Source organism: Amblyomma maculatum, chromosome 6 (assembly GCF_055883805.1).
Source record: "Amblyomma maculatum isolate TAMU_Amacu chromosome 6, ASM5588380v1, whole genome shotgun sequence".
NCBI classification, from domain to species: domain Eukaryota; kingdom Metazoa; phylum Arthropoda; class Arachnida; order Ixodida; family Ixodidae; genus Amblyomma; species Amblyomma maculatum.
Window position 1 is genome coordinate 83,768,815 of NC_139349.1, and position 23,881 is coordinate 83,792,695.

A 23,881-nucleotide genomic window follows, 5' to 3' on the forward strand; every position below is an offset into this window, starting at 1 on the left:
CAGTTACCGTTTACTTCAGGCTTAGCAAATGGCATTAAAAGCCCCCGTTACACATTTGTGTGATGTGTTCGTTTGCTCGCGTCACGCGTCACGGTGCATCATATGTCCTCGTGCTACGACTCACTTTTTGCATGCGCACCTACATCTTTTACATGACAGCGTTTACAGCTCGTCCGGTCGAAAAGGCGACGCCGTATCCCAGAATTGAGAAAATCGTGCCAAAAAAAAAAAAAAAAAAACGCACTTGACGTCGTATCAAAACTATGTCCCAACCGTTCTGGGCGCAGCGTTCAGAGTGGTGTCATGCCATTTTGCTTCACCTTTAGCACCCACCTGCTAATCAAGCTGCAGGATAGCGTGAGATATAGATTCAAAGCGACGACATTTCTAGGTCCACTTGTATGCCATTAAATGTTAGTGTAGGCAGAGTCCTTCAATGCTCTTGGAGGATTCTAATGTAGGTGACCACCGAGAAGTGACAGATATGCTGCGCGCCTTGTCGGAAAAACACGCATGCTCGCGTCAACTCTTCGGCAGAAACCAGTTTAACTGGGCTGTGGCGCGGGCTTGGGAGAGATAATCCTCGACTCTTCTATGTGCTACGAGCACAGCCCAGTCTCCAATACGGCTGCTCCCTTCGGTCAGTTTTTTCAGTGGTAACCGCATGAGGCGACAATCTTTGGCGATGCGTCGCGTGACAACGACGCCAAAGCCTGTCATTGCCTTTTGTGACAAAACAGTGCGCAGCAAGGAGCAAGACATAAGCGCTGACTTACAACTGTATTTATTCCGAAGAAACACGACTTCTTATACCATCGCACCACACATCTAATCACATGCGTCACAGTCATATCATAGAGGCGATCTCAAATGACAAGCGCAGTCCTGTAATCAAAGAAGCGAATCATATTCTTAACAAGTTCAATTATTTTTCGATTAATGCAACGGACGGCGTGCTAACACAACAATCACTCTTCCTCGCTGTCGAAGCTGCCTCGATAATATCTCGGACCAGCTGTTCTTTATATCTGGCAATTACTTTGCATTTGCTTAGCTCAGGTTCATAAGCCTCCGAGGGACAGTCCCTGAAATGAACCCTCAGGCTTCTGGATGCTTGCTCGAAATTTCATTTTAAGCTCTAGAAGTCTTTCGTTCATGCACCTGCCTGTCTGTCCAATGTACTCTTTCCCACATGTCACTGGAAAAGAATAAACGAGGCCTATTGAACATTTCACAAACATGGTTTGGTGCTTAATGAAGCAGACCTGTTTCTTTTGTGCGGCGTAATCATTCACCCATCTGCACAAACTTTTGAGTTTGTTAGGGGCGGTGATCATCACATTTGCGTCAGCTCTTCGCCCAGTTATCTTTAGGCGATGAGATGCGTTGTGAATATAAGTAATTCCCACTGCACGCCTCCTTTTTTATTTCCTTTTCTTTGGCTCAACTGGCTGTAGCACGCATCGAGGACTTCATCTCGCTTGGCAACTGATACCAGCAAGTGCGGGAGGTAACCCGCACTGCTAAACCGTTCTGTTTGACGAAGAAAGCTGACTTCCATTTTGTGGATGCACGACTTCCTCAGGGAATTTGTCATGCACAAATTCACAATAGCTCATCTTGGTCAGCTTTGAGTGAGTCGAATGAAAAGGCAGTGGTGCTTTCTCACCTCTAGGCTCTGTTACGATTCGCCACCGACATGTGCGACAACCGACGCCGCTCCAGCGTAGCATTAGTCAAAACAGCGAGCATTTTGGCAATTTCAGTGCCGTGTAATCAGCCGCCCAACGCTTCCTCCCGCGAGCGTGTTCCTACGTGCTGAACTTACACGTGCCGTAATATGTGTGCGTGCCTTTGTGTGCATTGGCCAAGCCCGGCGCTCGATGGAGAGGGCGTCGCCCTCGCCCGTTAACAGGAGGTGGAGGAGATTTCTGTTGCGCCACCGAGACTGAGTCATCAGAGCTTGCTCGGACATGAATTCTTCTCTCTTTCCCTCTGAACCGGCGAGCGTATAAAAAGCAGCGGCTGATTCCGCTGCGAGAGAGACTATAGAGAGACTTCAGAGACGCCGCAGAGTCGACGCCAGACACCTGCTTTGCGGGCGTGTCACTTTTCTCTCCGGGCCTGCTTCTCTGCTCCGTTCCTACGTGATGCTGCATTAAACGTCGTTTTTGTTAGTCGACGCCTCGTCTTTGCCGGGACCGCTGATGCCTTCCGCCGAGCCACGGAGCCGTAGGCCAACGCTACCGATGGGGCCGCGAGCCACATATAACAGTTCATAAGCACAGCACGAATGCCCTCTTGTTAACTCGAGTCGCAAGTCCAAAAACCTGAGAGACCCTTGGGCAGGAAGCTCGTGCGTGACGGCAAGTGGTTGCAAAACTTGCACTAAGTGACCCACCGCCTCCATAACTGTATCTAGATGATTTCTGCCTCGGCCGTTACAAAGATCGCGTTTTTAGCGTTGCTCGTTGCTCTATTACCGCCACCTCGTCCTTCGGTCATGGAAAGTACAGTCCCGCTAGTATCCAGTCTCTAACACTAAGCTGCATGATGTACGATAAAATACAGATGAATATTCTTGTAATGCATCGAGTTTCTAAGGCACACACCACAGTGGTACGCTACTCTACACTGCGATGCAGACTTGCATTGCAAGAGGGACTTTCTCCCACTCCTTTCTAATATTCTTTTTTACTAAAGCTTTTTTCCAGAGATTTTACTAAACTGTCTCGATACGTTATTATATACATATACATGCACGTACTGTGCTGTGTCCCTTTGAAACGCGATACATTGTAAGAATTTGGCTCCGGAAATTCCTACCACCTGGGGTTCCTTAACGTGCACTGACATCGCACAGCACACGGGTGCCTTGCTTTTCGCCTCCATCGAAATGCGGCCGGGATTCGACTCCGCACCCTTGCACACACTAGTCGAGCGCCCTAACCACTGCACCACCAATCATAGCAGGTTATATATATAGATATGCATGTATGCACAGGTCATATGACGTGAACTTTTGCAGGTGCTCAAACCAGACCAGGAAAACCAATAACTTGCTCGCAAAGAAAAAAAAAAAAAGCCAGAACGGAAGTTGCGTGCCTCAAAGCCTTCTATGATTGGCTGCCTCGCGAGCTTCTTTCTGGCGTCAACTTCATTTCTGTAAAATGGTTGTGGGCACAACCGAGGCCACCAATTTCAGGCACTACCTTCACCGAATGAATACGACTTGCCCTTTTCAATACCTGAATTAGACGCCGCTCTTGCCTCTTGTCGGCATTCACCTGCGCCTGGTCCTGGCGGGATTTCTTGTTAACTTTATCAAACCTCCAGTGAAGATTGCTGGAAAACGTATCAACAACCTTAGATATGCGGATGATACCACTTTAATGGCAGAAAGTGAAGTGGAACTCAAGAGACTTGTGATGCGCGTACAAGAAGAGAGTGAGAAGTTTGGGCTTAAACTGAACATTAAAAAGACGAAGATCATGGCGTCTTGCCCTATCAAGTCCTGGAGCATCAATGGACAAGAAGTGGAAGCTGTGATAGATTTTCTGTTCTTGGGCGCCAAGATTACCTCGGAAGGAGACTGCAGCCATGAAATTAGGAGACGCCTGCTTCTGGGAAAGAGAGCAATGGTTAGCCTTGACCGCCTAGTAAAGAGCAGAGACATTAGTCTACCAACCAAGATCCGTATAACCCGTGCTATGGTCTTTCCAGTTGTGATGTATGGATGCGAGAGTTGGACTGTGAAAAAGGCTGACCGCCGAAGAATTGACGCGTTTGAATTGTGGTGCTGGCGAAGACTCTTAAGAGTTCCTTGGACTGCCAGAAGATCAAATCAGTCGATATTGTCGACCATAAACCCTGACTGCTCATTGGAGGGTCAAATTCTAAAGTTAAAGCTCAGCTACTTTGGCCATCTGATGAGAAGAGAGGAGTCGCTGGAGAAAGATTTGATGTTGGGAAAGGTTGAGGGTCGCCGGAGAAGGGGTAGGCAGCGAACGCGATGGTTAGATGGCATTCTCGAGGCATTGCAGATGAAGCTATGTGATGTTAAGAAGATAGTGAGAGACCGGAAAGCGTGGCGTGACATGGTCCATAGGGTCACGAAGAGTCGGACACGACTGAACGCCTGAACTGAACGGAACTTATCAAACCTAGGCAAGGGTGGTCGAACTGCGCTACTTAATTACTTCAGTGACGTATGGGCTTCTAGTACTGTTCCTGAACAATGGAAGGTTAGCCGCCTGGTTGCTCTTTTGAAGCCTGGAAAGTCCCCTTTCGAGCTTACCTCGTACTGGCCGGTTGCCCTAGCAAGCTGTGTTGGAAAAGTTATGAAACGAATCGTGCCGGCAAGACTTGAGTGGTTTATAGAAACTAAGGATCTTTATCTGAATATGATGGCTTGATTTCATCGGGGATTCTCTTCAATCGACAGCGTCATCGATCGACCTTGTGGCGACAATAGAACACGCGTCACCGTCGACTAGCAGCTGCTGTCTTTTTAGATATAAAGGGGGCTTACAACAACGTCCTCCATGATGCTATCATTGATGGACTTGACGACTTAGGAGTTGGTGGCCGGCTGTACCTGTGGATTGAGAGCTATCTCAACGGCCGCTCTGTTTACATGATTACACCTGAGGGAGATACTACCCGCCATCAGGTCAGTCGTGGAGTTCCACAGGGAGGAACCCTAAGCCCAATTTTATTTACCGTTCCACTAATTGGCCTGGCGAGTGAACTGCCAACTAACATCCACATCAGTGCATATGCTCACATCTGAATCTGGGCTTCTGGTTCGACGCGCCACAACTATGTGCCACAACTACGCGCCACAACTACGTGCGGCTTCTCTCATCCTGAGTCGCTTTGGGACGTTAAACCCCACAAAACCAAAACCAACAACTACGGCATCAAGGTTTGTTTTTAGCGACAGAAAAGTGTACAGTGATCGTATTTTACGGGAAAATGTGTCAGCCGCTACCCGATTACGCATCATGGAGTTGTGATATCGTGTGTCTCCAATCACAGCTTCTTGGGTGTAATTATTGACAGCAGACTATATTCATCAAAACATATTAATATGGTGAAGAAAAGGCTAATCAATTTTTGCCATGCTCTTCGTTTCATAGCAAGCATCAAATGGGGTCAAACTGAGTGCTCCTTAGCACGGCTTTACGAGACTGTTAATTGTTGGCTACATCCGGTACAGTCTCCCAGTACTCTCTAATATGCATCGTTTCCTGCTTGCGGACTTTAGAGAGTGTGCAAGCGCAGGCACTGAAGATATGCCTTGAACTACCCAGATGCACCTCTAACAATGGCACGGTTGAAAAGGCACATGCTCGCTCAATATCCATATACTTGCCACACGAACCACTTCGTGTATATTTACGAGTACTTACACGACACCTTTGTCACCCACTGAGCAAGATTCTGGATGAGAGGCCTGTCTTCAGTTTTACAAATGCACTCGGATGCCATCAGTCGCAAGTATCATCAGGATATGCTCTCCCCTATAGTCCCGCTTAACCACAATGGGTGATGGATAAACCTTCGGTGCATCTACGTGTTCCAGGGAAATTAAAGAAATTAACGAAGCCACTTAGTGGGCTCAAGCAACTTACTCTGGCGCATATCTGGTCAGAATATCATAGTTATACTCATGTATACACTAACAGACCTGTGTCAGAACAAGCAACCGCTGATGCTGTGGTCATACCAGCTCAGTAAACGACTCTCCTTTTCCTTTTGGGGCATACTTCTATGTCAACCACTGCTGAACTTGTAGCCGTTCGGGAATCTATTCGCTACATATGTAGGGAACCACCTCAAAAATGATGTATATATATTCACGGATTCAAAGACTGCATTGCAAATTTTGCAAAATTTCTTACGCCACACCGCCTGCCAGTCTCTGGCACTCAACATCATAGACCTCCTTACACCTGCCCGACTGCAAGGCCACGTGATAACGTTTCAATGGATCCCTACCCACTGCGGGCTCCATGGAAATGAACAGGCCGATGCTGAAGCAAAAAGTGCCCTCAGCATTGGCTCCCAAACAGCTGTGCCTTTTTCAAGAGCGGATACCACGTGTCGTCTTACGAATTATATGAAGAATGCTACGGCAGCTTACTGGGCTCAGCCAGACGCCCGACACATCCGTCTAAGAAGACTCGATCGAACAGTGACATTTTATGTTCCGAGTGAAATCCTGCGCCATCATGCATGCTTGCTAATTAAGTTCGTTTAAACTTGGCTTTCACGCGCAGGTACTTGCATTTGGACAGGGGGACTCTCCGGAATGTTCATCTTGTGGCACGCCGAGAGTGTGGACAATATATTTTTGGTGTGCCCAGTGTACGCGCGTGAACGAAAAGTTTCCTTGAAGCGTTTGCACAAGAGGCCTCTGTCGGAGGAATTGCTGCTGGGCACTTGACAGGACAAGGGGAAGGATGGGCAGACAGTGTGGGCTCTTTGCCGTTTTTTGTGCGCCACCGGACTTGACTCGCGCTTGTAAAGCAAGTTGAGTTGCTTGTATATATTCTCATATGCCTTCTTCCACATTGTCCCCCATCATGATCCTCTTTCTACCCCCCTTCCCCAGTCCAGAATAGCAGGCTGTATTTTAATCATGCCGGCCAACCTCTATTCATTTCCTTTCAATAAGCTCATCAATCTGTCTAGCTTTCGGGTGACAGAAAATATTTTCTAAAATCCCAGAACCTCAGCGAGACGAGCAGCAATGATTTGGCAGCCCTCAGCCCACGGCACGACGCTGTCGCGCGGCGTGTCGCCACCGTCTCATGCGGTTACCGTTTTAAACGGTCTATAAATGCTTCCCAAGATTTTAGCGTTTATAGCACTTGTGTCGTCCCCTACGTTGTTTACAACAGCTGTTCATAGACTCGTAGGTCAACGACATAGTCGATGATGTGGTTCAGCTTTCACATTTCATCTTATATTCCTAGTTGAGCATGCGCTGCACACACACACACACATATATATATATATATATATATATATATATATATATATATATATATATATATATATGTGTGTGTTCACGTCACTTCAAGCGAGCTCTATCGGGTTCAGTCAGCAGTTGCAGGGTGACAGCCGCAAAACGAGGTAGCCAGCAGATTCAGCGATGCTTTCTGTGCGGTATCACCCCCCATCAGTGCCACGAAAATTTTGAGGCCTCACGGATGATTTTGCCTCAGCCACCGCCCTTCGCTTCTTAGCACCGACAAAAGCGCCTTCACAAAACGAAGAGAAGAATCAACCTGTGGCTTGCGCCAGGAGAAGTGGGGTGGGGCAGCCCCCCTTTTCCCTTTTATCTTTTAAGGTGGACAGCAAATCTTCCCCATACGTGTATTCTGTCGGATCTGTGCCGTCATTTTTAAAAGTGTATAGTCTATGGCCGTGCAGGTTTTGTGACGATATTGGCGGCCGAGGACACGCGATGTTGTGTTCATAGGAATTGCTTACTTGCCATCTTTGCCTCCGGGAAGCCGATGACTCAAGGAACTGTTGCGAGAAGCGCGTCGCAAAGTCATTTTCAATTCGGCATCCATCGCGAAGCTTGCGTTGCTTAAGCGAACAATATTTTGCATATTGTTACGGTACGTAGTCACGGAGATGATGAAGTGCTGGACTAGTGAACAACGACGAGCGGAAGCTATAGCTCTGTTGGTCCTACGAGTGTGTCTCCGAGGGCGAACAGGTGCGGCTACGTCGGAGTGTGCAAATTCCATTACATCAACATAAGTCTTCTATAACAATTATTTGCGCTGCTTCGGACGTAGCGGAAGGGAAATGGGGAGAGGGGGGGGGGGGCGCTGCGGTGAAACTTGTCTCTCCTTAATGCAGAACCCTGTGCAGGCCTATGGAAGCAACATTTGCGATTGTGAAACGTGAAACAGACCTTCAGCGTGAGCCACGACACAATTTTCGCCTGTACCCACCTTCCTCATGCTTCACACTGTATCTAGGAGTAGCCGGAAACTGAGCGGCCTTCGAATAACTTCAGTACATGGGGGAAATGACAGCTCCGCTTGCACAGGTGTCGTGGCTCTGTGATTTTTCGTGCTTACATTTTATGAAGAGGTGTCCCTCGAGTTATTTTAAGGAAAAAGCCTTTTTTGGCTCATGGCTGCGGAAATGTTCGCTGGAAATGTCCACTAGAAATTTTCGGAAAAATATACATCTCCACCTCGGGAATAGAACCACTATATCCCTGCGGAGCGCGCAAACCACTACTCCACATCGGGATTTAAAAGAAAAATATCTCAATACCGGGCTCGTGAGAAACCGATCGTAATTCTTCTGCTCTAGCGTGAGGAAGATGGTAGCGATGACAACGAGGATACAGTTAGGGATAATAGTGATTGCAGTAATGATAATGACGCTGTAGTTAGGGAAATGATAATAGCATGCGATGACAATGAAGGTGAATTTAGTTGATTATGATGATAGCAGCGATAGTGACGATGATAGTACGAATGACAATGACGATGAAGTTAATGAAAACAGTCTTGTAAAGTGGCCTTCGCCATTTCCGCTTCTAAGCAGACTTGAACACATTCCTGCAAGTTTTATTTTTTCAGTACCGTGTTTTGTTTGACCCTTTGGAGCTTGCCATTTGGTTGCCACTGACAGCCGCCCCCTTTGTTGTGCAGGGTAATAATGTTCCGGAAAACGAAGCAGGGTCACGGCTACATGGCGGAGCTCTTTACCACTGCGTGCATTCAGTTTATCTACCATATAAATTAAAAAGCGCGTCTTGAAGATGGGGTCAGTGAATGCAGTAAAACAAATGCAGGACGAGCACCTTTCTTCATTTGGGTTTGGAGAGCGCATAAAAAAAGTGGCATGAAACTTATCGTTCTAAAGAAGAGGTTTGCAGTGACCATTTTCAGAGTCCAGGAGCATCACATCTGAACCTGAATCAACACTCTTAGTTGAAAAGAAGGAAACCTGCAAGCCAGAAATTTTCAGGCTTTTTTTCCTTTTGTCTGTTTTTTTTTCCCTTCTCTTATCATCTTCCGTGCACCTACATCATAGTTCAGACTCATCTGAGTAAATAAAGTTCTTGTGCTGGAACAAATAATAGCACACATGGTGATCCTCGAATAAAGACGGGAACTCACTGTTGACTTTAAAAATCGTGTACCTTAAAATTGGCACTTTTAAAGTCTCACGCCAAGAAGCCTGCGACAGGTAACGTAACTAGCTTTGATGAACCAGTCGAGCCGACTTTCAGCTCTGTTTCCCAGGCAGCGCATAACAGCTGCATTAAAAAATACAAACATAAAAGTGGGCTGTCAAACCCAGCGGTTATATGATTGAATGCTTCGATCAGTGACCTGGCTTTGCCGTGCCTTCCCCAGTATTGGCTATGTAATACCAATGGTAATTTTTGCCGGGATGAGTCGTTCAAGAGCCAAATATTCGTTAGTGCTCTCCTGTGTGGTATGTAGGAATGTTCGGATTGGGTTTAACACTATGCCTGGTACCGGCATTTCGTATCGCGCGATTCTTTGGTGTAGGGCTTGCCTAGATACGCCACTTAATGTGAAGCTCAATGTAAAGGTAAATTCGCAGGTCATCAAAGTCAAGATTAAGATCAAAGTCAAGGTCATTAGTCAACATTTATTTTACCATGCTTTGGCTTTAGAAGTTTGACCTTGAAGTTGGCATAGTCAAACTGCCGCACAGACATGAAACTTGGCTTTTGCACTAAGTCGGCTTCCGCTCTAAAAGGAAACGGGGATGAAACAACACGAAAAAAAAAAAAACAGTAAAAGGTAAAAAAAAAAAAAAGAAAGCCAAGTTTGGAATGAATTGGCTAAATACAGGGTACCGGTAGGCTCCTTACTCGGCATAGCAGAAGATGCTTTACGCTTGTCCTTAGCCCAGAATGGTGGACCGGATCCTCGAGCTTGGTTTTGAAGCCTCGAGGTCCAGCCCCCACCTGAATCACATCCAGTCACAACAAACGTTACCGGGATTAGTTACTAACTGGTGTAACTACCACTTTCAGTTTCAGCAGTACTCAACTTTCTCTCCCTAAAATGCATGCCTTCAAAAATAATCAACTAATGCCCAAAATGAAAAATGTTAGAGTTAGTAAAGCCAAAGTGATTGGCCCGCCGAATCACGCATCGCACCCGTCACTTCGGTAACTCTCCCAGAACAACGGAATAAGCGCAAGAAAGCCATGAAGAAAGCAAGAAAGAAAGAAAGAAACCTTAACCTTTGCCGTCGTCCGCGGCTCCCATTGTGGTCCCTCCTTTGCGTATGCACTTTTCCCAACTCGCCTAAACACTAATCACTTAATCTGAGCCTCTATTATTTCGCACATAAGCTAGCACTTTATGTGCGAGATCATTCAACATAAATAAAAAGGTCCGGTAAACCAAGCCCTAAGACCATGCCTGCGTGGTCTATAGGGTACAGCGTAGAGTGGGTAGGGTAGGGAAATGTTTGATTGCAACGCAAGGGTAGTGGCAGGTCTGATTCCTATCTCAAACCCCCACCTGAAAAGAGAAGTCCGAGTTGGAACCTGGCAGTGCCTGTCCCTCCATCGGTGATGTCCTGTGACTTCGTGCAGTCGCACGAACCTACGACCATTCAAAGCCCATCGGGGCCAGCTGCCAGCTGTCACCTGTCACAACTATACACGAAATTTTTCGTACACAAGTTGACGCTGACGCCGGATTTTCCCGGAGAACCGGGCCCTCTAGAGCTATCACGTCGATGCATCTATAAAAGGTTTGTCTAAGCGCATCAACAGCGTTGCGCGAAGAGAATGCAAAGTTTCACAAACAATTTTGTAGTATGCCCGGACTTCCCTAGTGATAATTTCCCTAGTGATAATTGCTGCACTAATTACCTGGTAGGCACAACTTTATTAACTTCGCGATAACGGTCACTACGTTCGTTCATCGAAAGATTGATTTTCAGAAAACATAAATAATAGCTGGTATCGGCACATCAAGTGTTCTCTGTGTTCTCTGTGTTCTCTGTGCTCGGCACACCAGATTGTAAAGAAATTCATTCATTCATGATTTTGCACGCGTTTTTGCGCGCATTTCCCTTTCCCAGTGATCTAGGCCTAGCACTAAAGTAGCGTGGTGCGTCGGGGTGTGCGTCCTATATATACGAGTGTGGACAGAAGTGAGTGAGCCCCGCCGAGGTGGTGCAGTGGTTACGGCGCTCGATTACTGTGCCCAAGGACGCGGGATCGAATCCCGGCCTCGGCGGCCGCTTTTCGATGGAGGCGAAAAGCAAAGCGCCCGTGTGCTGTGCGATGTCAGTGCATGTTAAAGAACCCCAGGTGGTCGAAATTTCCAGAGTCCTCCACCACGGCGTCTCTCATAGCCTGGGTCGCTTTGGAACGTTAAACCCCAAAAACCAAACCTGAAGTGAGTCAATGTATGCCTATTTAGAAGGGATGGCTTTTAAGGCCTTAAGTGAGGAAAAGAATGGGAAGAGGGTTGGTTCATCATCATCATCATCATCATCATCATCAGCAGCAGCAGCAGCAGCAGCAGCAGCAGCAGCAGCAGCAGCAGCAGCAGCAGCAGCAGCAGCAGCAGCAGCAGCAGCAGCAGCAGCAGCAGCATCCACTTGACCCCTGCGAACTTCTTAATCTCATCCGCCCACCTAACTTTCTGCCGCCCCCTGCTACGCTTTCCTTCTCTTGAAATCCAGTTTGTTACCCTCAGCGACCATCGGTTATCCTCTCTTCGCACTACATGTCCTGCCCATGTCCATTTCTTCTTCTTAATTTCCACTAGAATGTCGGTAAATTGAGTTATTTCTCTGACCCACTCTGCACGCTTTCTATCTCTTAATGTTACCCCTACCATTTTTCGTTCCATAGCCCTCTGGGTTGTCCTCAACTTAAGTAGAACTCTCTTCGTTAGCCTCCACGTTTCAGCCCCATAGGTGAGTACAGGCAAGATGCAACTGTTGTATACTTTCCTCTTGAGCGATACCGGTAAGCTGCTAGTCATAATCTGCGAGTGCTTGCCAAATGCGCTCCATCCCAATCTTATTCTTCTTGTTATTTCCTTTTCATGATCCGGATCTGCGGTTACTACCTGTCCTAAGTAGACATATTCGCCTACTACTTCCAGTATTTCGCTACCTCATGTAAACTGCTGTTCCTTCCCGAGGCTGTTGAACATTACCTTAGTCTTCTGCATATTGATTTTCAAGCCTGCCTTTCTACTTTTCCTGTCTAGGTCATCAATCATTATTTGCAGTTTATCCCCCGAGTTGCTTAGCAAGGCAATGTCATCAGCAAATCGCAGATTACTGAGGTATTCTCCATCTACCCTTATCCCTAGCTGCTCCCATTCCAAGTCTCTGAATACTTCCTCTAAACAAGCTGTGAATAGTACTGGGGAGATTGTGTCTCCTTGCCTTACACCTTTCTTTATGGGAATTTTGTTACTTTCTTTATGCAGAACTATGGTTGCTGTGCAGCCACTATATATATCTTCCAGCACTTTCACGTACGGCTCGTCTACCCCCTGATTTCGCAATGCCTGCATCACCGCCGAGGTTTCAACTGAGTCAAATGCTTTTTCGTAATCAATGAATGCTATGTATAAGGGCTGGTTATATTCCGAGCATTTTTCTATCACCTGATTGATGGTATGGATATGATCGATAGTAGAGTACCGTTTCCGAAACCCTGCTTGATCCTTTGCTTGATTGCAGTCTAAGGTTGTCCTGATTCTATTAGCGATTACCTTACTAAATACCTTATACGTAACAGACAGTAAGCTGATTGGTCTGTAATTTTTAAGGTCCTTAGAGTCCCCTTTCTTGTGAATGAGGGTTGGTTCAAAGACGGTGCAAAAAGCCCAATGCGTTGACGAAAGTCAGAAGCGATTCAAGAACTATCCTTGCAGAATTCCGCGATCTACCCGGTGGCCGTATCCAAGCAGTTCTCTTAAGTCGACACCAGAGTACGGCCGATGTGGCACTTCTCAGGCCCAGCGTACAGCGAAGCGCGCAGCACGAGAAACAAACAAACAAACAAACAAACAAACAAACAAACAAACAAACAAACAAACAAACAAACAAACAAACAAACAAACAAACAAACAAACAAACAAACAAACAAACAAAACAATTGCATGTCAGGGTTACCTAGCCTCGGCAAAAGCTACAAAATCACCCCACGCATCGGCAGTCTGTCAACTGTTCATTCATTCATTCATTCATTCATTCATTCATTCATTCATTCATTCATTCATTCATTCATTCATTCATTCATTCATTCATTCATTCATTCATTCATTCATTCATTCATTCATTCATTCACAAATCTTTAATAACAATGATGACACTTTCTGTAGCTAGTGGACATTGCAGAGATATGTAAGTGCGCTTCCCCACCAAAGGGACATTTTCTTTTTGCAATTTTTATGCTTTTATATATCAGATGCAGTTGCGTTGCGCTGGGAACCAAGCATTCTCGAAGCGCTCGGAGAACCGCCGCAGCTGAGGGTTCGTTTAATGTGGTTACTATTGATTTTCGCCTAGCATCTGCGAGCAGACAAGGCTGTTGCAATGCATCCCTGTCTGTTTCCCCCGCAACCAACTGCCCGCGCACTAAGACATCTTCTAGTTGCTGTTCTTAAAGTAACAGAAAACTGCCTAACTTCCAGTATTAAAAATGGAGGTGCTTACCTGAGTGCCATTAACAACCAAAGCTACTAGACCACTATTCTATCTCCTTATTTGTTCTGCGGTCTTTTTCTTCCCGCGTCCATAAAAAAAAAAAAAAAAAATCAACTACAACAAAAAACATAATTCTAGGGAGTTTCTCCCGCATGTTCAGAACGTCACTGTTCTTTTACGAACGCATGATTTCCTATCATAAGAGCCATTACATTAGAAAAGATCCCGTTCAGTCTTCTATGGCGTCCTGCTTCTTCCTGTTTAGCAGCTATGAAGAACGAAGCTCTTGCATGGAAAAAAAGTTATAAATCACGAGGTAAAAAATGGCGCACAGAGTAGAACAAATCTAAAAATCTCGGTGACACGTCTCCTGCTTCTCTTAATTTTCAGCAATAGTCTAGGGAGGCCTTGCACCCATTACAGCTATCGATCGTTTCAGCAGTACAGGTTACGGATGCACGTACTGCAAGCGCGGAAGTACGCTTCATTCGACAAAAAATAAAAAAAAATAAAAAAAAATTGGCTGAAAGAAACTTCAATCACGAAGAGGTCTGCAGCACGTCGGCCACGTACCAAACACATGACCAGTCGCTCCAACGGTAACTGTGGCCAAGCCTCGAGGCGCTAGCGATAATTATCCAGTGGGACACTCTATAGTATGCACCGTCTGCATGGTCGTGGCTTGTAATTCACGTGATAAAAATGGACACAAAAACTTGAGCCTTTTCTTATACGATTCTATTGAACGCAAAACGCCACAAAAACTGTAAAAATAGCAAGTATGTGCTGGCCTAAATTTAATGTTGATGGGAGAGGGGTGAACTTTGAAAGTGAAAATGACCATTAGCCTGCAATATCCCTTGCTCTACACAAGTAACTGCAGACTTCTTGAAGGGCAGTGAGATTATCGTGCTAGAAAAACTGGCCACCTTTTATACGCAATGCCTGATGACATTCAAGGTACCGTAAATTCATAAGAAAGAGGGCGCTAAGGACGCTAAGGACTCTAAAAACTACAGACCAATGAGCTTACTTTCCTTTGCGCGCAAAGTATTTAATAAGACAGGTGCTAATAGAATCAGGGCAACCTTAGACTTGAATCAACCAAAGGATCAAACAGGTTTTCGAAAAGGGTATACTCTACCATCGATCAGACCCATACTATCAATCAGGTGATAGAAATATGCTCGGAATATAAGTATAACGAAAGTCCCGATTTAACGAAGATATCGTAATTCCGCCTGAGACGCCCGGGATCCAATGCTTTGACTAATTCGAAATAACAAAATCAATTCTGTGGTCTTTCCCTATTTAACGAACATTTTCTTGGAAAAATGAAGGTGGAAAGGGGCTATTTTTGGTCTATTTTGTAGAGAGCACCCCAAAGTCTATTGATTGCAACCCCACAGTGACAGCGCGGGGCACCTTCGTCCCGCTTTCTTTTTTTTTTTTTTTCAAATTGCGCAGCGCAAAGCAAGAGTTCTAGTGTTCAGTTGAATTCACCAGATGGTGCCAGCGGTAAGAAAAAAAAAAGTCTCCTGTCGCATTCCAAGGGGCGGTGTTGCGGTTCGGTGCTTTTTTTGTGGCGTGCTTCGTGTGGTTCGCTCGCCATTGTACTTCTGCGGATAATTTCCCTGTTCCTTTGAGTGCATGCTTCTCTCAAGCTCAGCTTGTTAGGCCTACAGGGCTATACGTAGCACTTCAGACCTACGAAAAATCGGTGCGGTCATTGGTCACAAAGCACACACAGGCAATGATCACCGACTTCTTTGCTGGAAAATGAAATTGTAGTCCTCTTGGTCTCTTCTCAATGAGTAACAATTTTTGTTTCTTGTCGTGCCCCAGCGGTGGCGGTCATTTCTGCTGGCCGCATTTAATTTTGGGAGCATAAAGTCTTCGCAAGTGTGATGCCGCGGTAGCTTTCTAGATGTCTCCGCACCTAATAATCGAATGTACCAAATTATAGGACTGAGAAATGCCTCACTCGAGTTAATGAAGTTTCCGATTTAAAGAAATAATTCACGGCTCCCCTCAACTTCGCTAAATCGAGTTTCAACTGTGTGTGTATAAATATATATTCACCGCTTGCTCAAATGAAGCACTCAGAGACTTGGAATTTGAGAAGTTAGTGATAAGGGTTGATGGGGAATACCTTAGTAATCTGCGATTCGCTGACGACGTTGCCTTGCTAAGTAACGCGGGGGACGAATTGCAAATAGCGATTGGGGAACTAGGCAGGAAAAACATAAAGGTAGGTCTAAAAATTAATATGCGGAAGAATAAGCTAATTTTCAACAGCCGCGGCAAGGAACAGCAGTTTATAATATGTAGCGAAGCACTGGAAGTGGTAGGCGCCTGTCTACTTTTGGAGAGACAGTAAAAGGAGATCTGGACCCCGAAAGGGAAATAAATAATATAGGGGAATAAGATTGGGATGGAATGCATTTGGCAAGTGCTCGCAAATCAGGACCAGCAGATTACCGATATTGCTCAAGATAAAATTTTATAGCGATTGTATCTTACCGGTACTCACTTACGGGCTGAATGAAACGTGGAGGCTAACGAAAAGGGGTCTACTAAGTTGAGGACATCGCAGACAGCTACGGAAAGGAAAATGGTAAGTGTAACATTAAGAGATAAGAATTTCGCAGAGTGGGTCAGACATTAAATTCGAGGTAATAACATTAGTGTGAAAATCAAGAAGAGGAAATAAGCATGGGCAGGGCGTGTAGTGCGAAGAGAGGATAACTGATGGTGACTAAGGGTAACAAAATGGATCCCAAAGGAAAGAAAGCGTAGCAGGGGCGACAGAAAATTAGCTAGGAGGATGAAGTTAGGAAGTTTGCTGTGGTAAAGGGGATGCAGCTAGCACAAGACCGGATTAACTGGAGGAATATGGGAGAGGTCTTCGCCCTATAATCGGGCTACTGCGGATGATGATGATCCCTTCCTCGTTTGTGTCATTCTTACCCATCCGACGAAGAATGCAAGCAGGCAGCACCTGCCACGCGGCAAATCTGATTGCCACGCGGCAAAGCGTGTCGCAGTATTCCGTTGCTGATCCAGCAGATTAAAGTTTACTCTCCTCCCATCAGATTTTTTGCCACTGCTCTTTTCTTTACATGTGGGAATTTCTGAATGTTCTCCTTTTAAATCTTCCTGATTCGTACTAAACTTCCCATCTGCGGTTGACGCCGAGCCATGAAAGCGAATATATACACTTAGCTATGACCACCACTGAGAGAGCAGACGCAGCACCTCAACCACCCAGAGTGCTAGTACTATTACTATTTCGACTACTATTGCTGTTAATCCGAATGATATCCTTAATTCCGTCCCGCTAAAATCCCAGCTGGTAATACCCCTTGCCACTATCTACTGCTTCCACTACCGCTATTATCACAACCAATACCACTATCAGCATCCAGAGTTAACATCCCCCCCCCCCACTACTACTAAAACTACTACAAATACTACTACTGCTCGGACTACTATAACCACTATCGCTACCAACATCTCAACTGTCTCTTCCGTTTTGCTGCATGCTGTTGCTTCAAGAGCGTGGCCTTTAATGTTACGGAAACGAGGGACATAAGAAGAAGAAGAAGGAGCAAGAAATCTTAGGTTGATTTTTTAATTCTTGTCAAAATTTATTCAGGTTTTTCTCCTTCAAAATTATTGATTGTTCTCACGATAATTTTTATACCTCCATTGTTACACTTCTTTATATTGTCGTTTTGCGCCAATCTTTTCCCGTAATACTAGCCTATGGAAATTTTCTCGTGTACGCCACTACACCTTGGCCAATCCCTCCATAGTGGGTACTTTCCACGCTTCAAAAAGCTACCTACACCAACGACGTCTTCTCAAGAAGAAGAAGAAGAAGAAGAACACCCTGTGGCCATGGGACCTCGGAATGCAGGGCTGCTACTGGGGCTCGCCGCGTTCTTGGCGGCGTACTCCAGAGTCGTGGGCCTCGTGCTGCCTCTGAACGGAGACTGGAGGGTGCACAATCGAAACAAATGTACGTACGTAGGCCTCCTTTGTGCGCGCCGACGGGCCTCATTTTTTGAGCGTGCTCACGCTCAGCAGACCACATCGTAATGACAGGTTGAGCTTTAACGAGTAGCGCAACCAGTCGTGGCACCGCCTGGTTTGAAGCATAGCTGAATGCGGCACTCGTAGAAGTGCGCTGAAGGGCAGAGCGCTCGTGATGTCAAATCAATGTGCGTTTGCAATACAATGCTCGTGTAGGCTGCGAAGGTCGTTGAATCGGAAACGATGAGAATTATTTTATTGCGTGAGCAATACTGCGCCAGGTTTCAGCCCGTCGCGTAGTCCCGGGAAGATGCCTGCCTGACCTTGAGCCGCAGCCGAGCCGAATACGGCTTTAACCAAGCCGTATGAACGTGCCTTAGTGGCTTATAGGGCTCAAGCTACACCACATGCTGAACCATAAGCGCAGCCATGGAGGTATTGCTAACGCAATTCAACCCGGTTTAATCAGAGCTAAATCACAGCCAATTTTTTTTTTTTGCTAAACGCACGCCAACATCACTGCAAACATGCGTTTCAACATTGCTTACCGAAGAAAATGCGCTTTCTTGGGCAAAATATTGGTTATGCGACGAGGAAGACAATGCACTGGTTCAGCAGATAGAGGAATAAGCAAACGGGCATCACCTGGAAGCAAGAAGCACAAAGTGCACAGCACAAGGCCAGTTAAAATGTCAAATTTGAAGTGTTCATCTGAAAAGTTTGCTTTTTTCGTCTGTTCAATGAACTGATTATGCTGGCCAGAAGGCTGTACTTGATATTTTATGCCTAGACATGATTGGTGTCGATGTGAAAGTAAGTAAAAGAGAAGCAGGAACAACAACAATAACAACAACAACAACAACAACAACAACAACAACAACAACAACAACAACAACAACAACAACAACAACAACAACAACAACAACAACAACAACAACAACAACAACAACAACAACAACAACAACAAAATCATTGTTAAGTTGAATGCATCATCGAAGCACAACATCGGAAACAAAGTTTCGTGTGTAATTCGTGACTTTTTATATCCCTATCCAGCGTACCAGTTCCCTGGTGTGGTTCCTGGCAACGTGTACACAGATCTGATGCGCGCCAAGCTCATTGGAGACGCCTACTACCGCGACAACGACGAGCGCTTCGCCTGGGTCGGGCACGACAACTGGACATACACGCGAAGCTTTCAGTGTAAGACGGGCGCGAGTCCCCTTGCTTACTAAAACATCAGTATTCTGGAATGCTCATTAATTTCTCGCTCACTGGTAATAGTACCTGGCTAGTGGAAAAAGAAATTTGATGACAACGCCTGAACAAAAAAAAAAAAAAAATCCATGGGTACGTATAACCTCCCATTCATACGCATTAATTTACTATTAACTCTCGCTTTCTAGCATCGCTGGGAAGTGTTACTAATTATCACTATTTTATATCACTAGCCATTACTAAGAGTACAGCTGTGCATTCAATTAAGGGTCGAGTGGGCCAAATTTTAGGGCATGGTCTCCTGTAAATTTGGAAGTCAGCACTGGGTACTCAAAATAGTCTGCTTGCTAAATAGTACTTGTAGATTGCCTTCTTATGAGTGTTATCGGACTGCAAACAGCTTGTACGAAAACCTTGTGCGGACGGACAGATGAATACTCTTCTGCGGCAGATGGCTGTTTATGGTTACACATTAACAGTTCTACATCCAATAGTCGTAAGGTTTTAGCGAAGAGACTTATATGAGTGCAACGAGGCAGCAGTATCTCACCATTGAGCTAAACACAGCGTTCTCTTAAAATTAGCGTTCATTTCCTGCTAAAGTACGGGTGAGGTTGGGTGGTGATTTTGAACTCCGGTGTTTTACTGACGTTTTCATAGCTATGCGCACCTGCCCCGTTCTCTTTTGTCGTTCCATCTCTCTATAAACACACACTGCTGCTTAACTGTCACTGCTATGTGGGAAGGTAGCTCTCAGTTTTAGCGCGATCATCTTACATGTTCTTATTTTTATTGGTTACCAAGTTTGGAATCATAACGACGTTATTATCCTCATAAACGAGATATATTCAACTCGCGCTCATGCAGTGGCCTTTGAAGATAGGATATTCATGACAGGATATCCCCAATAAGCAGCCAGAGCGCTTTTTGTTTTGTTTTGTTATCGGTTAACAACCGACGTGCACTTCAGCTACTGATCATAATGACCAACGTGGTGGATGCTTGTTTATTGGGAGGGAGTGAAATTGTTTTTAGCACTCGTAAATCGAACGAGGTCTCACTTTCGAGCTCTGAAGGGAAAGTTACCAGCTCCGATTCGGCATGCCATTTGCGCACTCTCTATATCAGGTGTTCTCAAAATTCTTTGCTTCAAGCAACTCCAACACCCATGAATATGCGCCACGGATCCCCTTCCCCCACTCCCTCTCCTCTTTCACAATCAGGCGACGTTGCTCGAGCATGTACTCGTCGTGGAATGAGCTAAGAAAACATAATGTGTGTGTGTGTGTGTGTGTGTGTGTGTGTGTGTGTGTGTGTGTGTGTGTGTGTGTGTGTGTGTGTGTGTGTGTGTGTGTGTGTGTGTGTGTGTGTGTGTGTGTGTGTGTGTGTGTGTGTGTGTGTGTGTGTGTGTGTGTGTGTGTGTGTGTGTGTGTGTGTGTGTGTGTGTGTGCGTGCGTGCGTGCGTGCGTGCGTGTGCGGAGAGGGGGGGGGGTGGATGAGGGGAGGCGAAACCGAACCTAGTTTGAGAACTCCTGGTGTATAATCTTTTGCCTTTGTGCTCTGGACATTACCGTCTTCAAACGGCTTTAGAATATAAAACGAGAATTCGGCTCATTTAGCGAACTTCTTACCAGTCGCAGTAATATACCAGAAGGTACTGTTGGGTGAGAAGAAAGCATAATTTTGTTTAATTACTCCACTACACATTGTTACAATGTACAGAACTCACACCGAGCATGATGCATGCGTGGTCATATGGACAACAAACTTACAGCGCTTTTTTTTTTTACATTGATGAGTAGAGATGAGAACCAAGGCATGGTTCATTTAATTTATTCGCGTTCCACTACAAGCTGATATCAATGGTTATGATTATTTGGGAGTTCCCTAATTTTCAGAAGGGTAAATACTTCGAAGCACAAGACGTCATACATTTTACCGCTGACCTTGTTACCATCGCATTGACATTTCTACGTAAAGCTACAGCATACCTCGTTTTCTCGCCTTCTGCAGTGAAAGAAGAGCACACACGACATCGCAGGATCCTGCTTGTCGCTCACGGCGTTGATACCGTGGCCGCTGTCTACGTCAACGATGTCCCCGTGGGAGGGACGGACAACATGTTTGTGCGCTACGTGTTCGACATCAAGCAGCACATCAAGGTGCGATCTCATAGATTTGCTCGAATTTGCTCGTGGAGGAACCTATATACACTGCAATCTTGAAGCCTGACCTTGCAGCATAACAACGCTGAATAGTGCTACTTTGAGACTATAAATATAAACAGTCTCGGCATTGCACGTGGTGTTTATTCCACCAAAAAGGACAAAAGACGAACTATTTGTTCATATTGTTCATGAAGACAATATGGAACTCATATTATCCTTCAGTACTTTTCTGGTCCCGACACTCTGCCGTAAATCTATGAGGGAACTTTGTGCACTGCTAGAACCGGCCGCAGCGCAGCGTTGCGTACATTTCAAGGTTAGCAGAGAAGGCATCGCGATGGGTCAGTGCGCAGTTTTTTGAATGGATGAGCGTTAATTGGCTCATGGAGCAAAAAAAAAAAAAAAAAGAAAAGACGCCCGCAAAAGGTGTCCGCAAATGGTGTCAGCACAAAGTGTGTACGGAAAGTGTCTGTCCACCTCCGCAAAAGTTTCTTTCTGGACCCCTAAAATTCGATTTGACCGAATTTCGCGTCCGACCTAATCAGAGTATGGTGAATTCAGTGCTGTCTTCCAAATTTGGGTAGGCCCTCTGGACGGGCAAAATTTAACCTGCTGAGAATATTTGACCAAAATTTATGTCTAACCTAATTTGAGTATGGCTAATTCAGTGGTGACCTGAGTAGTGACCTGAATTTGAGTCGTCACCCTTGAAGTTTGGCCTCCACGAACCCCAAAATTTGACCGCATCACAATTTGATCCAAACTGATGTCTAACCCAATTTTAGCAGGAAAAACAACGTGGCGACTACCAAATATAGGTGGCCCGCCCCAAAATTTTCGCCACCTGGGCCCCCTAAATTTCACCTAATAGGAATATGATCCAAATTGGTGTCTAACCGAACTTGATCATGGTCAATTCAGTGATGACTTCCATATTTAAGCGGGCCACGTCCCAAGGAAAGAGGTATCGTAGTGGAGGGTTACGGAGTAATTTCGACCAGCTGGGGATCTTTAACGTGCGCTGACATCGCACAGCATACTATCTTCAAAGAATGCATTTTGTGTGCGCACATTATGTCTGAATATTGAAGGAGAAGAGTTAATTTGGGATGAGGTGGTGGTGGCAAACGTTTATTGATCAAAAAGGGGTGGATGTATGCATCGGCCGGATCTATGAACATCCAGTCCTTACAGATACTGGGTGGGGTCCCTTGTACGGGACCCCAGTGGCGTCGGCCGCTGCCCGGGCGCGCTCGACCAAGGCCTTTTGGGCCAGCAGGTCATAGCAGCCGAGCAGGGTCGCCTCGATCCCAGTCCTCCCGAGTGGGGTTGGGGTGAGGAGGAACAGTTAGGTTGGATGGGCAAGCCCACACCATGTGGTAGATGTCCGAAGACTTCTCCGCACAGTGCGGACAACTGCCCGTGAAGGAGGGATTAAAATGTTTTAATGCTGCCGGGCACAGCAGAGTGTTGGTATACAGACGGAGTAGAAGCCGCTCCTCCGTCTTAGATAGACCTTTACTCGGGCGAGGGTAAAGGCTATGAAAAGATTGATAATAAAGAACAATGTCTTTAAAAGAATACGCGGGTTCGAATTCAAGGTCCTGATCTAGGGGGTCGAGATGGGAAGCCCGGAAAGAGAGCGCGCGGGCGGCGGCGTCGGCTGCCTCATTCCCCTCGAGACCCATATGAGCAGAAGCCCATACTATTTTCCGGTAAGCGGGGTCCCCGGTGTAGGTGCAATTTTGAAGTAGTCGGTAGGCTAAGTATGGCGCCCAGCCTTGCTCGACGTTCCGACAGGCCCCTCGCGAGTCGGAGATAATTGTTTTAGAATCAGTGTGGGTAGCTGCCAGCGCGATGGCGACCTCCTCCGCGTGGGTTATGTCACGGGCGCGAAATGTAAGCCCGTTAACGGTTTTAGACTGGTGGACCACTGCGGCCGTGTACCATCCCCCATGGTGAGGGCCGGAGGCGTCCACGTAGTAAATGCCTGGTTTCGACCCATAATGGCGGCCCAGGAGCAAGCTGGCTGCTGGTTAAGTAGTCCTGACGCGCCTCTGTAAACTAAGACTTCTGTGTCCTATTTCTTTTCACAGGAGATTTTCATGAAAGAATAAAAGAAAATGAAATAAACATAACTGAAAGCAGTCTGTGTTAATTTCGTCTTATCTGCATTTGGCCTCAGTCATCCAGGAGGATTATTTGTGTGATACGTAATGTACGCACATTAGGGCATGTACACGTTTATTATGAGAAGAACATTCAAACCAAACTATATCTAAACCAAATCTTTCTAAGTCAAATTTTCTTCTTTGTGACAGCAGGTCACCGCTTTCTTTAGGCGCCATTAATGCGCAAGCGGTAGAACACGTATTTAAAATAAGCGTAGATAAGACTGCCTGACTGGAGGCGTGATGGGCACTTAAAATGAAGACCGAAACGCGCATACGAGAGCAGATAAGGAAGTCGAAAAGAAAGCAAAAAAAAAAATGTAGTGCAAGTCAAAACTTTAATAATAATAATAATAATAATAATAATAATAATAATAATAATAATAATAATAATAATAATAATAATAATAATAATAATAATAATAATAATAATAATAATAATAATAATAACAATAATAATAATAATAATAATAATAATAATAATAATAATAATAATAATAATAATAATAATAATAATAATAATCAATCTTTATTTAATGTGCGCAGGAACAACCATGTGGTCTTCGTGCT

At 45.5% G+C, this 23,881-nt stretch overlaps 1 protein-coding gene across 1 annotated transcript in view; it reads left to right on the top strand.

Moving 5' to 3' along the window:
* Window positions 1-17,619: 17,619 nt before the first annotated feature.
* The window catches only part of LOC146186155 (beta-mannosidase-like), a 68,645-nt gene continuing 62,383 nt past the window's right edge, over window positions 17,620-23,881 (top strand). Inside the window, exons 1-3 of the mRNA XM_084607992.1 lie at window positions 17,620-17,740; window positions 18,811-18,957; window positions 20,986-21,134. Of these exons, the coding sequence (XP_084464118.1) occupies window positions 17,620-17,740; window positions 18,811-18,957; window positions 20,986-21,134 (417 nt within the window). The remainder of the gene's footprint in view (window positions 17,741-18,810; window positions 18,958-20,985; window positions 21,135-23,881) is intronic.